Raw genomic sequence first — 15963 nt, forward strand, 5'->3', positions numbered from 1 at the left:
AAAAGCAAAACAGAGGCAGACTCATAGATGGAGCACAGATGACAGCTAATTGGGGGTGGGGGGTGGGGGGCAGGGTGGAGTTAGGGGGTGGAGGGATTGAGCAAAAAGGAAAAAGTACTCACAGACATGGACAACAGTGTGGTGATTGCTGCAGGAATGGGTTATAAGGGAACTAAATGGTAATGGAAGCAAAGTACAACAAAGATTAAACTTTTTTAAAAAAGAAGTGTCAACCAAGAATTCTAAGCCCATCAAACACAGTCCTTCAAAACGAATTTAAAATATATTCCAAAATAAAGACTGGAAAATTTTGCTGCTGACATATTTGTCTTACACAGAATACCAAAATCCTTCAGATGAAGGAAAATGACAACAGACTTGGTAACTTAAATCCAAAGAGAAAAATGAAGAGCGGCAGAAATGGTAAGTATGTGGGTAAATAGAAAGGACTGTGTGCACGGGTATACTTTAGAAGACATGATTGTATAAAGATTTAATTACAACTGTATTGTTGTTATATATAAGACAATACACAGATGTAATATATATGACAATAGGAGCATGAAAGGGATGAAAATAAAGCTATGTTGGAATAAAGTTGTTATATTCTACCAGAACCTAGTCAATATTCATCTGAAGTAGACTATAGTAAATTAAGATGCCTATTGTAATACCTAGGGCAACAACTTAGGAAAAAAACTCAAAAATATGCAGATGATGTTGCATAGAATTGTACACTTGAGATCTATATAATAATTTTATTAACCAATGTCACTCCACTAAATTTAATTTTTAAAAAGCCCAATACTTTAATTAAAGAACAGTAAAAACCTATGAGTAAGTAAAACGGTACACTAATAAGTTTCTGTGTAACAGAAAAGAAGGTAGTAAGAGACTAACCCAAGAAAAAAAAGACATGAGATATAGAGAAAGGAAATAGCAGAATGACAGGTATTAGTCCTGGCTGGTGTGACTCAGTGGGTTGAGTGCAAACCGTAAGGTCGCTGGTTCAATTCCCAATCAGGGTACATGCCTGGGTTGTGGGCCAGGTCCCTACTTCAGGTTATGAGAGAGGCAACCAATTGATGTTGAGAAAACATATCACATATCGATGTCTCTCTCCCTCTCTTTTTCCCTCCCCCCTCTCTAAAAATTAAATAAAATCTTTAAAAAAATTTAAGATTAAAACTCTAATCCAAAAGCAAAGGTTGCTGACTCGATTTTTAATTTTTAATCCTTACCAGAGGAACTGTTTATTTATTTAAGGCGAGAGAAGAAGGGAGAGAGGGAGAAGGAAGAAGAGAGGGACGAGGGGGAGGGGGAGGGAGAGAGAGAGAGAGAGAGAAACATCAATTAGTTGCCCCCCTCCTATGTGCCTGGATAGAAAATAGAACCCACAACCTACCTCTGTGCCCTGACCAGTATGTGCCCTCCCTGGGACGCACTGCAACCTTCTGGTGTGTGGGAGAACACTCCGAACAACTGAGCCACCCAGCTGGGGCGCTGACTGGATCTCTAAAGAGTGAGAACCAACAATGTGCTGTCCACCAGAGATCCACTTCAAGTTAAAAGATACAAATGGGTTTAAAAAAACAAAACAAAAAATACATGTAGCGCAAATAGTAATCATAAGTGAGCTGAAGTGGCTGTATTCATATGAAGCAAAATGGATTTTAAGAAACAGTATTAGTGACAAAGAGATTTTATAAGGCTAAGAGGTCAAACATCAGAAAATTTTATAAAGGTATATACAAATATAAAGGTATATACACCTAAACAGAGGCCCAAAATACATAAAGCCAAAACCGACAGACTTGAAAGGAGAAATAAACAGTTTGGCAAGTATAGTTGGAAATCACAGTACCATATTCTTAATAATTAAGAGAACAAATAGGCACGAATCAGCAAGGCCATCACCGATCTGAACAACACAACCAACTAACTTGACCCAACTGACGTTTTGCTGCAGGGTGCTGTGTGCATTCTTCTCAGGTGTGCCCATTCTCCAGGACAGACTGCACGGCAAGCCATAAAACAAGTCTCGAGGCACTTAAAAGAATGTAACCATTCAAAGTGTTCTCCAATGACAAAAAGGTAAAAAGAAATAACAAGGAAATTTGGAAAATCCTTAACACCTGGACATGAAGTGACGTATTTCCGTATAACCCATGGGTCAAAAAAGGAATCACAAAGTAAAAAATATTTTGAACTAAATGAAAATAAAAACACAACATATCAAATTTTGTAAGATGTGACTGAAACAGTGCTTAGAGGGAAATTTAGAGGTTTAAATACCTTTATTAGAAAAGAAAGGCTTCACATCAATAATCTAAGCTTCCGCTTTAAGAACAGACAAAGAGGACTTCCACCAAGATGGAGGCATAGGTGGTAACACTGTGCCCTCTCCCACAACCAAGTTTGGATACAACAAAAGTTTTGGTGAACTAACACACACCCAGAGGCCAGAAAACCGAATTATACGGAAGTCCGACAGCTACGAACCGTTCAACGAGGACAGTAAGAGGTGGAACCAGCAGTGGAGCTGGGTCGAGCAGGACAGACCTAGGAGCGCAGGCAGCCCAGAACTAGTCGGGTGCGGAACAGACTGACCAAGGTCGCACATTCGCGCGCAGTGAGACGGACCACACAGGCCCCAGGGGGCAAACCCAGTGGTGGAGGGCTGATGGCGGTGGCACACTCGCGTGCCGAGGAGCAGGGCGCATGGCCCTGGTGACGGTGGTGGCTGCAGTGCTGGTGGGGGTCGCGGCAGCGGCGGCGGTGGGCACCAGAGGGAAGCCATTGTCCCTCTTTGACCCCGCCCCCACATACAACATCACAACCCAGCGACTTAGTTGCCCTGCTCTGGTGAAAACCTAGGGCTCCGATCCTGCTATTTAACAGGCACGAATAGCCCAAAAGATGGCGCAAGAACTCAAAGTCCCAGAGCCAATAACTCTAAGCGACCAACAGATTGCCAGCCTCTCAGAAGCCCAATTTAAGACACTACTTATCAGGATGCTCACAGAATTGGTAGATTACAGTCACAGATTAGAGGAACATATGAAGGCTAAACTAATTGAAATGAAGGGAGATGTCCAGGAAACCAATAGCGATGGAAAGGAAACTGGGACTCAAATCAATGGAATGGACCAGAAGGAAGAACAAAACATCCGACCAGAAAGGAATGAAGAAATGAGAATTCAAAACAATGAGGAGAGGCTTAGGAACCTCCAGGACATCTTTAAACATTCCAACATCCGGATTATAGGGGTACCAGAAGGGGGAAAGAAACAGCCACGAGTGGAAAACTTATTTGAACAAATAATAAAGGAGAACTTCCCCAGTCTGGCAAAGGAAATAGACTTCCAGGAAATCCAGGAAGCTCAGAGAGTGCCAAAGAAGTTGGACCCAAGAAGGAACACACCAAGGCACATCATAATTACATTAGCCAAGACCAAAATGAAGGAGAGAATCCTAGAAGCAGCAAGGGATAAGGGGACAGTCACCTACAAAGGAGTACCCATCAGACTGTCAGCGGATTTCTCAAAAGAGACCTTACAGGCAAGAAGGGGCTGGAAAGAAGTATTCCAAGTCATGAAATCCAAAGACCTACAGCCAAGATTGCTTTATCCAGCAAAACTTTCATTTAGAATGGAAGGACAGATAAAGTGCTTCTCAGATAAGGTCAAGTTCAAGGAGTTCATCATCACCAAGCCCTTATTATATGAAATGCTAAAGGGACTTATTATATAAGAAAAAGATGAAAAATATTAACAGTGAATGGACAGCGAACACACAGTTATTAACAACCACACCTAAAACAAAAGCAAACCAAGAGGACAGCTAGATCAGGAGTGGAACTATAGAAATGAAGAACACATGGAGGGTTAGAAACAGGGGTGGGAGGAGGAGAAGGGGGGAGAAGGCACAGAAAATAGCATAGATGGTAGGTAGAAAATAGATAGGGGGGAGGGTGAGAATAGTGGGGGAAATATAGAACCTAAAGAACTTGAGACACGTGGTTATAAACTAAGGGGGGGAGAAGGGTGGGGGAGGGAGTGTGCGGGTGGAGGGGAATGAAGGGGGGAATAGAACAACTGTAATGGTATAAAAAAAAAGAACAGACAAGGAGGAGTGAATTTAACCTAAAGCAAGTATTAGAAAAGAAATTAAGATGGGGTTGGTTGGGGAATCAATGAAACAGGAAACAGAAAAATAGAAAAAAAATCAAAGAGACCAAAAGTTCTTTTGGGGAAAAAGTCAACAAAATTGATAAATCTTTGGCTAGACTGACTAAGGAAAAAGATGACAGAGAATACCAAAATCAGGGGTAGAAGAGGACACATCACTACCAGCTCTACTGAAACTAAAGAAGTGTAAGGGTTATGTCAACAAATTAGACAATTTAGATGAGCCAACTCCTCAAAAACCACAAAGTACAAGACTGAAGAAGAAAGAGAAAATCTGAATAGCTCTAAAACAAGAAAAGAGCGTTACTACTTAAACATCTAGCCCAGGCTAGAACTGCTTCACCTAGTGATCCTATCCAATATTTAAAGAAATAGTACCAATTCTATACAATTTTTTTTTCAGAAAATAGAGGCAGATGGACATTTTCCAACTCATTCTATGAGACCAGTTGTACCTTTTCATCAAAGCAAGACAAAGTTGTCACAATTAAACTAGAAACCAATATCCTTTGTGAGCATACACAGGAAAATCCATAACATGATATTAGCAAATGAAACCCGGCAACATATAAAAAAGATTAAATAATATGGTAAAGTTACATTTATGGGGCCACGTCATCCCTGGAGCCCCTGCTTTCCTTCTGCTGACATCATCCCTCAAATGCAAATCACCTGTGCTGGTGTGGATGCGCAGTCCCTGCGTCTACACAGTTATCAATGTACACCGTCCTTGGTAGTTGTGTGTAGGGTATTTGAAATAAGGAAACCTAATCCTATTGATTAAGATGAAATATGGATATTAAGAAAGAGATTGAAATTATAATATCAAAGGAGATGAAAAACAACATAAAAGGAGCAGAACGCAAGATTTCCCATTTCAACCTTGATGCTGAGCATTTAAATACCTGACAAGGATTTAAAACAAACAGAAGATGAAAAGGTAGGTGAGCAATGAGCCAGATTCTCAGCTCAGTTGTCCCCAGGGCTTAAAATGACCAATCAGCAACCAGATGCATCCGTGCCCCTGGTTTAGGAGATTTCATAGAGTCCAAAATTCCAGCCAAACTATTAGACAAGGGGCCTAGACAAGAATTATATCCTCAGGAACAGAAGTGAGACTTTGAAGAGATGGCATGCCCCTTTCTCGAACGGCATGTCAACTCAAGGACTGAAATCCAGCACTAACTTCACCTGACTGGTGGAAGCTGTATCACCAGGTAGAAGGACACAGCCTCCCAAGCTCCAGACGGTTCAGTCACAGGCTCTTGTTTTTAGAGATGACTAGCAGCAGGGTGATGCATCTTGCCACCCATCCCACCACCCCCCACGTTAGCCTGGTTCTGGGTGGAAAATACACAAAACTGACCCACATATGCAGTCTACAATACAGTTGAGGGTGAGTGGTATGCAAAAAGCACCTGTGTACACCTAAAATTTTCATATGCATTTCTAGGAATCGGACAAAGAGTTCCTCGAAAACATCAGTATTTAGATGGTCATTCATTTCTGCATGGTGTAGAATTACAACCAACAGTATTAATGAGTTAGCCAATTTCTATACCGTAAATAAACATAAAAACCTAACAGTTAAAAAATTTTGGCTATATGACAAAACTTATCATTTTCATTTTTAAAAAGTAGTATTTTAGATAAAAGACTATAAAACTGTAAGAGACAAAGAAAGTCTCTGGATGTCATAAGAGTTAGGAAATGATACAAATGTTGACTAAAAAAATTTATACTAATATTTTTTAAATGTAACCAGGACACATTTGCAGGGATTTGTGGCAATCCCTGCAAAATCTCTTTTCCACTAAATGAAAGCGAGGATCAAAATTTTGAGTAGATACTTCCAGGAAAAGTATGTCTAGACTACATATTCAACAGATAGCCTTATTAAACATGGCCAATATAAAAATTAAATTTGGCTGATCATACATACAAATCACCAGTGTTTATGTTTTTTCTGGATGAATTTGAAACATAATGTCAATAGAACATTTCTATATCATGAATTACAAAATAATTCATAACAATTCTATAGGCCATATGCAAGTTTTATTTAAATAATTTAACACTGCAGAGAGCTAATTCATAAGTAAAAAAAATAGACAGTTTAGCAACCGAATACAAACGCCACACAGAAACAGATTACACAATCAGTCCTTCAGAAGATTAAGGCAACAGTGATGTCTCAAGTAGTTTTATGAGAATATTTTACTCATATGATAGATGTCATCAAAACATCTCAAAATAGAACCCACAAATTTTTCAGTATGAAGTCTTCCCTTCCAGTTTTCTCGTCAATATATTCTTCTTAAATACTGTACAACAATTAGTCAAGATTGACAACGGGGCTATCAAAGCCACTATCCTGCTGGCTAGACAGAGGAGCGGTCAGTGTGCTCCAAGGCTGCTGATGCGTGGGAGATGGCTCTGCACCGCTCAGCGTTTCCAACTCAGCCTTGTGATGAGGTGGGTGGACAAGCGTCCCGCGGATATTCCCTGGCTGGGAATATATGGTTTCTTCTGACAGGTCTGCAATGCGACAATTCTTACTATGTTTCTCTGTATCTGAAAGACAACCCACTGTTAAAAACTGTTTGAAATTAGCAGACCCGGCTAGTGTATCCAGCGTTTCCCGTGCCCCTCTGAGACTGCTGCAGGGTCCGAGGGTGCTGCTGGAGCGCCAGCTCCCGGAGTCGCTGCAGTCCCCTCCGTCCTTCACGGGGGCGTCTTCGACACCCAAACATTCGCTTTTCTCAGATGCAGCATTTTCACTTCCCATCAGTGGAATACACTTATAGACTTTTAAACCAAGTCTTTCATTAGGACCTTGACAAGTTATGTGCGTGAATCCGGATTCAGAAAGACCAGGGCCACTTCTAGGGGAGGATTTATTTCCGCAAGTTCCAAGAAAAGGGTATTCAGCTGAATGCACATGTGATCCAGAGCCAGCGTCACCGACCACTTCCTTCTTCTTGTGCAAACCTCGGCCTCTTTCCCCTTCGCAAGGAACAAACTCAGGAGAAATGGTCCTTGGCAAAATGTCTGGTTGTTTGTGATTGTTATACCCAAACTCAAAGTCTGAATGTGACCCTTTGGGGCCCACAAGCTTTACGTCCCCATGTTCCGTCTCCTCCAACCGCGTTCGTAAGTCACAAGCAGCCTTTCTCTTAGGAACTTGGTCGCACAGAGTTTTCGTGGTGTTTGAGTTACTTTCAGTGTGACATGATACATTCTGATTCGTGTCATTCCTTTTTGATTTTTCAACACCGATTATCTGTGAAGTCTGAGGCAGTACTACAACATACAAGGGAACACAAAATTAGGGAACCATAAAATTGAAGAAAATTAACATTGAAAGAAAAGAAAAAGATTACATTTTTTATGTATTCCCAAAGGAGGCATATTTTTTTAATCATTCTCAAAGAAAATACATCAATGCTAAACATTTTAAAATAATCTTTTACATATATCCATCAGATAAAGGTAGGTGATTTTGTTATTGAAATCTGATACATTATTATTGCTATCCACCTATGTTCTGCATTAGATGTTACAGCATTTTAACAGCCAACTGCAACATTTCCAGTCTGTTCTGACGTCAAGTATGGAGTTTCTGGTGAAGAAAGTTGGGCAGGAGGAACCCTACTGCCCAACATTTACGCCCCAACACAGCACGGTGTGATGAGAGTCTCTGATCTGATCCGCCAAGACATCAGATCTCGTGGGAGGCAAAGCAGCCACAGAGCAGAGAAGTAGAGGTGTCCTATTTCCGAACAGTACACAGTGACCTCAGTCCATGAAAATGGTTTGCTGCTGCTGAGGACCTTGTGTGCACACTACTGCTCCAGGTCTAGAAAACGCTTTTCTTGTTGTATGCCACTGCCCTCTTCTACCCAAGGTTCACGTGACCACGGCAAAATGCACACAAGCAATCTTTGTGCTGCAGCGTGAAGAACATTTACAATATCAGACTCGTGGGTTTCTGAACAAGCTCTGCTTTCCAGAAGCCCCAAAAACCCACCTCTCCACAGATGTGTTCAAAACCCCCTGTTCAGGAGTTTACCAAAAAGTTGTCATGTATTTTCATCGGCTTTGGCTTTACACATCCTAGAGTTGTTTTCTTTTTGGTTGTTTGTTTTTCATGTAGAGAAAAAAACCACTTCTATAGCTTCTTGGGAAGCTGTTGCTTTATCATGAATTTTGGCCCCTTTTAATACTAACTCTGTGATTTACCTAATACTGTATCTAGCTCTATCTACTATCGACCCGACATTTGCTTGGTATGTCACCCTCCATCCCTTTATTTTGAATTTTAGATGTTCTTCCTGTAAAAATAACAGACATCAGGATTTTTAAAAACTGCTTGAAAGTTGCGGTCTCTTCATAAGTGAGTTCAAGCTATGCACATTTAGTGTGATTGCCAGTATTTCAACCAATTATCTTCTACTTACCCATCCTTTCCAGCTGTATTTTTCCTCTTTCTGGGTTCTGTTAGATTGAAAACATTTTCTTTCAAGTTTTTAACCCACCAGTTTAAAAGTTACATACTCTATTTCTCTATTGGTTATGGCTAGAGTTATCAGTGTCTATACCTTCTTGAAAATAGTAAAAATGTTAGGATACTGTAGTTTCTCCTACAGTATCCTCTTACATTTTTCTGAGAATACTATACTTTTCTAACATTCTCAGGTCTTGCTGTTTATTCTATGAATTCCATTTTTTGTTTGGTTTGGTTTTGAGTTTGTGTCCTTTTTTCATGGTGCTGGCTTTCTATAGATATGTGATGACTCTTCGTTGAATGTTTATCTTTCGGCTGCCCTGAATGTGCCATTTGTGCTGTTTGTTTAAAAGAGTTGGGAGTGGAGTGGGAAGAAATGAGCTGCCGTACAGGAAGACCTAAACGCTGGTACTCTGGGCACTCGGCTCTCAGTCCGCCCCGCAGCTGGCCAGCCACCTGGAGCACCGCCCTGGCCCTGCTTCCAGCCTCTTTGTTCCGTTGCTCTGACCCAGCCCCACACTGAGGCTGAAAAGGGGAGAGGAGAAGAAGGAAAGACGGTGACCCCGCCTGGTCACTGCTGTTCTAGAACACCAACGAGTGATCCTGTTGGTGTTCCCTAGGCTTGCTTCTCCAGTAACACACCGCCTTCACAGACAAACCAGTCTTGGTATTGCTCCCACTTGCAGTTGTCATCCTGACAGCTCTGAACTGAGGTTCCCATCTTCGGTCTTAGATTGTCTTCTTTCTTTCAGGATTTCTCATGGCTTCTGGTCTATCAATTATAACTTCTCTAAGCCCAGTTGTAATTTCTTCTTTTTCTCCTTTTATAGTTGTTGGTTCCCATCTTTTCTATCATTTCTAGAGATGGAAGCAGCAATGGAAAGCTGATGGTTTCGCTCAGTCTGCCTACTTGAACTGGAAACTACACTCTTTCTTTGTACATTTTCAGTTGAAGGAAAAAACACACACAACTTAATAAATTACCTCTCACTCCTTCCATTTCCTGCTCTTCTTCATTCTAAAAATACTGAATATCTTTTTTTAAATAAAACGGAGAGAAAAGACCTTCAAGTGACTCATTTTGACATACCTGACTCTGGAGTTTTGCTCTGGGATCTATTAGGAACAGGCGTTTCCAGCAATTTCGCCATTGTAGCTAGTTTGCTAGCAGCATTCATAATCTTTTTCTCAGCTCTGTGGGAATTCCAGAATATTAAATTAATACAGTTTAAAGGAAAAAATGAGTTTCCCTAGCTCCGGGATTTCTGCTTTCCTACTAGCTCTGCCAACATTTAGGGTAGCACAGCATTTAAACCTCTCCGAACCCCCGATGGCCAATCGTGGAGAAATAGTGCGGTTACGGAAAATGCTTAAAAAATGACAACGTGCCGTCATGGTACTCCAAGGACACAATGTTTGTTTGGATTACACTTACCCCTCCTGTTTTCCATTATCCTGCAAGATCTGTTGGAGACAAGTCAAATAATATTTGCGCATCTTTCGGGTGGTTTCTTGACGTTCTCGCAATACCTCTGCTTTTACCATTTCCGCAGCCCTCTCCTTACTCTCCCGAATGTAATGAAGCATATCACCTGGCGGTGAGCGGGGAGAGGAGACGCGTGTTCACTACCAGTTCTTCAGAAGCAAGAGAGGCACACTTCAGACCAGTTTTCTAAGAGACTAATTGATTATAGGTATAGTTTAAATACTAGTCTTTCCCACAGTCATTAAAATGGAATATTTCAGATCATTATTTTGGTAGACTCAAAGGAGAAGAAATAGTTTTAGAATTCTAAGTAAACATAGCATATGCCCTACGGAAATTCTGCCATATTATGAAACAATGAGATAAGAAAATAACCACAAATACAGGGTGAGGCAAAGGTAGGTTTTACAGTTGTTTGCATGGAAAATACAATAATTAATAAATAATAATACAAGAATAAACTCTGTTTCATGTGCTCACAACTATAAACTTACTTTTTCCCCAGCCTGTATGAGGCACAGAAATGTAAGCATTTTAGTTGTAAATTATGTCCAACTAAAAGAAGAGAAGAAAGAAATACAGAGAAAAGGGGGAGCCAGTAAGGAAGAGACGGTGGATAAAGAAAGACAGAAGGAAGCAGTCTGAGCTGAAGAGACTCATGTTCTGTTCACTTGTGATCTGAAAACCCATGTTTCTTTATGTATTCAATTCTTTCCATACCACTTATGAGTATCCAACCACTGCAATCTTACCATCCATGGGACATGTACAAAATGCTATTGCAAGGAAAGGAATGAGATTTATGTTGCCTTCTGAAATTTACCTTTAAAAAAATGCACACGTCTTCAAAATCTCCTTTATCTTTAACTCAACACACCTTGATTGGGACTACCATTAGTTAAGGTTGACAATTTTTACCAAGTCCAGGCCTATTATATTAAGAATTCCAATTCAAAAAGGAAACTCCCTCTTAATATCAGTAAGCTTTCCTGAAAATCAGATGCTCTCTCCAAAAATTCTAACTAATAGCTGCTTTTAATTATTTGAAGTGGGAAAAATTAAAACAAAGTACATGTCAACACAAAATCTTCAACCAACTTCTAAAATGTAAAACAACACATATATACATAAAACAAGTGATCATATTAGGATGAAAAAATGCTTAAAATTTCACTTCCCAATCAATAAGATTGCCAACAAAAAAAATTGCCTTGTTAGTAGTAATAGGAGCCCTGTAAGACCTATTACTGACTGAGCAAATGACTTTGTGGTCATTGCAAAAGCAATGACTGAGATGCAGATCCTCTTATCTGATGCTCAATAGGTTTTACAAACATCTACCTGTGATTCTGATGACCTACCACTTACTTTTGAAACTTGAGACCTGTTCCACTGGTTTTGTTAAAAATGAATGCAATTTTAGGAGGTAAATATACATTTCTTCTATATAAACACTGGTTATTGCTCTGGAATATACATATGTTTTATGCAAAATTGTAATTAAAAACCAGGAGGTATTCCCCTGGGAAAACAGAACCAAAGATGCTCTGCAGGGTGTGCTGCACCTCCTAGCACTGCAAAGGACTTGATGAGTAAATTTACACCTATGATTGAATCCATTATCCAAATAATGAGAAAAGAGACTGACCCCTAACTAGATCCATTTTCCATGGTCCTTAAAAGTTTAATGTGGGAAAAAGTAATTGCTAATTTAAAATTCATGTGACATTTTCTTTGCTATCAGTTAAGGTATAAGATTATGAAATTTCGCTCTGGCTGCTGTGGCTCAGTGGATTGGGTGCCTGTCTATAAACCAAAAGGTAGCCAGTTCAATTCTCAGTCAGGGCATGTGCCTGGGTTGCAGGCCAGGTCCCCATATGGAGGGCATGAGAGGCAACCAGTCTATGTTTCTTTCGCACACTGATGTTCCTCTCCCTCCCTTTCTCCCTTCCTTCCCCTTCTCTAAAAATAAATAAGTAGATGAATAAATTATAAAAATTTTAGTTCAATATCAGTGTCCAAAAAATAAAATAATCAACAACATACAGTAAAAGTAACTCTATCCTTATGTCACTTCCAAAAGATACTACTTGGGCAAAATGATCCCATACTATCTAATTAGGAAAGATATCAATTGATCTCTTATATAAGCTGATAAAAGTCCAGAACAAGGTAGTTTGAAAAGTTCCCCCAAATTACTACTGTTAGTAACAAAAAAGGCCCAAACCATCTTAAAATCTTGGGAATCCCTTTAGGGACTTACGCTTGATTTTTTTTACTGCTTTAATGTACTGCCCGCGAAGTTCCTCCAAGGCCCCCCGATGGCACGCCAGGGAAGCATTTTCAATGGCCCCTTCTGACAACGACCTAAACGCAAACAAAGATTGCAAAAACACAGCCAGTTAAGTGAAAAAATTCACTTGAAAAAAATCTATCCATATATATTCCAACAAAAGAAACTTAAATGTGCTTAAAAATTCACATTTGAGAATCTGTTATAAAGGAGAAAACTGAAAACAACTTATTTTTTTTAAGATTTTATTTTTAGAGAGAGGAAGGGAGGGAGAAAGAGAGAGATAGAGAAACATCAATTGACTGCCTCTCACACACCCCCAACAAGGGACCTTGTCTGCAACCCAGGCATGTGCCATGACCAAGAATCAAACCAGCAACCTTTTGGTTTGCAGAATGATGCCCAACCCACTGAGTCACACCAGTCAGGTCATGAAAACATATTAAGAGTTGTGGTTACTTAAATAAGTCATGGTAAATTCACATGAGAAAAATCTATTCAGCTACTGAAAAGTATACAGAATATCTAATGAGATAGGAAAATGTTTATCTTATAAAGTTAATAAAAAATTTTACAAAAGAGCTTATCCAACACTCTCAATTTTTTTAAAACATGTGCATATGATGTGTGTATAAAAAGGAGTTTAAATGATATAAAACAAGGAGTTAACAGAGGATATCTCCCAGGAACAGGATTTTGGAAGATTTATTTTTTTATACTTTATGCAGTAGAGTCACGTACCACTTAATGATTGGGATACCTTCTGGAAAATGTGTCATCAAGTTATTTTTGTCATTGTGCACACATCACAGAGCACACTGACACAAACCTAGATGGTCTAGCCTCCGACACACCTAGGCTGCAAGCCTGCACAGCAGGTCACTGGACAAAACTACATGAGAGCTAAATCAAGCACAAGACAAAATTATAAAATCAAGAAACACGATAGGCATGAACCAGTGACACAGTTATCATTAAGTGTTATGTACTGTACATAATTGTACATGTTATACTTTTATATGATTCAGCAGGGTTGTTTACACCAGCATCTCCATCTCCACAAACACATGAATAATGTGCTGTATCTCAACAGCTATAAAGTCTCTAGCAATAGGAATTTTTCAGCTCCATTATAATCTTATGGGACTACTCTCATATATGAACACCATCATTAGTCAAAACATTGTTATTTGGCACAGGATGATACAACAATAAAAACTGATATTCTTGGTATATTACTGAAATGATTAATATAAAACATTTTAAAGATACTTAGACAAAAACAATTTCTTTACAATAGTAAAAGCATACCTTGGTGGTATTTTACAAAGTGTTCTCAGTTCTTCCAATTTACTCTTCATGTCATTGTTTTCTTCTATTAATTCTTCAACAACTTTACTATTCTCTTCTGAAAAAGAAGTTCATAGTATATTGATCAAGGGATCTCCTTTTTCCTCAGTCTCCCATTTCTTTCGGCTCCCAACACAAATGTTTTACACAGGAAACTGCAGAATTTCCAGTTGCTCCCTTTGCCATTCACTCCCTGGTGAGCCCTCGCATTGCCACTCCCTGTTCTGCTTTCTCAGCCCTTGGAGTCTGCGCTTCATCTTCACTCTCCTTTGGTCACGCACGGCCCTGGAATAGGTCTCCAATAGTTTCACACGCATGAGTGCTGTTTGGCAGCTGAACTGAAGCTCTGTAGAAACTGCAAGGTCTCCTGATTCCCTCTTTCCTGCGGAGCCTCGTGTACAGTCTCTGATCATAATGGCCATTGAACAAGCACCTCAACACAAACATTTTTTAAAAATAAGCCTACGTACGTGCCATTTTCAGAATCACAGTAAGATTTTCAATTCTCTGAACTTTAAAATTAGAGAAGAGAGGGAGACTGATGGGGTGACCTCATGCACCCCACTCTCAACCCTCTCAATAGGCCCCATCAACTGGGGAATGACTCATTCTATTCCCCTAGTGACTGATGTTAACTGTATATTTTTAAGCCACTCACTCTCACCCCATCACTTTCCAATAAGTGGTACCAAGACAGTGGAAAAGAAATTTAAGAAACAAAAAGGAAGCAACCACAATAGTGAAAATATTATCGACAAATTTACATTAAGACAAATACTGAAATTAAACTATCGAATGACTTTCCATGACTACCAAATTCTGACCCTGCCTGAGCTCTCTTATCAGCCATTATTTTGAGCTAAGTACCAACTTTCTTGTATTATTTCTAAGTCCACAAATTACAGAAGATATAAGCCTCAAAAAATACTGTGCAGAATACCAATTTCATGATCACAATGTTTGGTGCTAAGTATTATTTATAAATAATAATCCCTTCCAACTGCCCCTGTCATTTCATTATATAAAACAGATATTTGAGGTTTTCATTTAATTTTATAGTAGCTACACTTTATATACATCTACAATTGGACAAATTAACTAAATAGTTAAGCAATCACTATGGGAACTATAATTGTTAACATTTTTTTTCTCAAAAATTTTAAGCCCAGATGGAGGGCCAAGATGGAGGTGTAGATAGACTTATTTCACCTCCTTGCAGAACCATGGGAAAGATAAGACCAATCTAAATACAAAAAACAACCAGAACTGTCAGAAAATTGAAATGTATGGAAGTCCAACAACCAAGGATTTGAAGAAGTATTCATCCAGATGGGTAGGAGGGGCAGAGAGGATACGGTGTGGTGCAGGCAAGGTAGCAGCCATGGCTGCATGCACAATGGGTGGTTCCACATTTCTGTGTGGCAGGTAAAAACCAGGAGGGACAACTGGGGCGTGAGTGACCCCAGCCCCAGGCCAGATTATGCAGCCCGGGGTTCCAGCACCAGGAAATAAAGCCTCATAACCTCTGGCTGTAAAAACTAGTGGAGGTCGGGGTGGCAGAATAAACTGCCAGTCTCACAGGAGAGTATGTTTAAAGGACCCACAGGAAGCTAGAATGTATGCAGACCCACCCACTCTGGGAATCAGCAGCAGCTAGAAGGGCACCAGGCACTTACAGAAAGTGGGAGAAGTGTCTGGAAACAAGGCGAGAGTCAAGCAAGCGGCACTGTCCCCTCTCTGAACCCTCCCCCACATACAGCATCACAAAGCAGCAAAGCAGGTTGCACCACCTTGGCAAATACCTGAGGCTCTTCCCCTTACAACGTAACAGATGCGCCAAGACAGGGAGTCAAAGCAGCTCTACCTAATACACAGAAACACAGGGAGGCTGCCAAATAGAGGAGAAAAAAAAATATGACCCAAATGAAAGAACAGACAAGATTCCAGAAAAAAAACTAAGCAACACAGAGATAGACAACCTATCAGATGCAGAGTGCAAAACACTGGTAATCAGGATGCTCAGAGAAACAAATGAGTACAGCCACAAAATAAAGAAGTAAAATCCGTACAAAGTAAAATAAAGAAAAATATACAGGGAACCATCAGTAAAGGGAAAGGAGCCAGTATTCAAATCAAT

At 39.9% G+C, this 15963-nt stretch overlaps 1 protein-coding gene across 3 annotated transcripts in view; it reads right to left on the reverse strand.

Annotated features, from left to right (window-relative positions):
- Positions 1–6276: 6276 nt before the first annotated feature.
- Positions 6277–15963, reverse strand: part of CEP152 (centrosomal protein 152) — a 93169-nt gene continuing 83482 nt past the window's right edge. For all 3 annotated transcript variants that reach the window (XM_037054588.1, XM_037054586.1, XM_037054587.1), the window contains 5 exons: positions 13788–13884; positions 12447–12550; positions 10133–10289; positions 9788–9891; positions 6277–7493 (listed from right to left, as the gene is read on the reverse strand). In XM_037054588.1, the coding sequence (XP_036910483.1) occupies positions 6526–7493; positions 9788–9891; positions 10133–10289; positions 12447–12550; positions 13788–13884 (1430 nt within the window). In that variant the 3' untranslated portion in view covers positions 6277–6525. The remainder of the gene's footprint in view (positions 7494–9787; positions 9892–10132; positions 10290–12446; positions 12551–13787; positions 13885–15963) is intronic.

The sequence above is a fragment of the Sturnira hondurensis genome, unplaced genomic scaffold (genome assembly GCF_014824575.4).
Source record: "Sturnira hondurensis isolate 20B ecotype Veracruz unplaced genomic scaffold, ASM1482457v3 Scaffold0008196, whole genome shotgun sequence".
In the NCBI taxonomy this organism is placed as follows: domain Eukaryota; kingdom Metazoa; phylum Chordata; class Mammalia; order Chiroptera; family Phyllostomidae; genus Sturnira; species Sturnira hondurensis.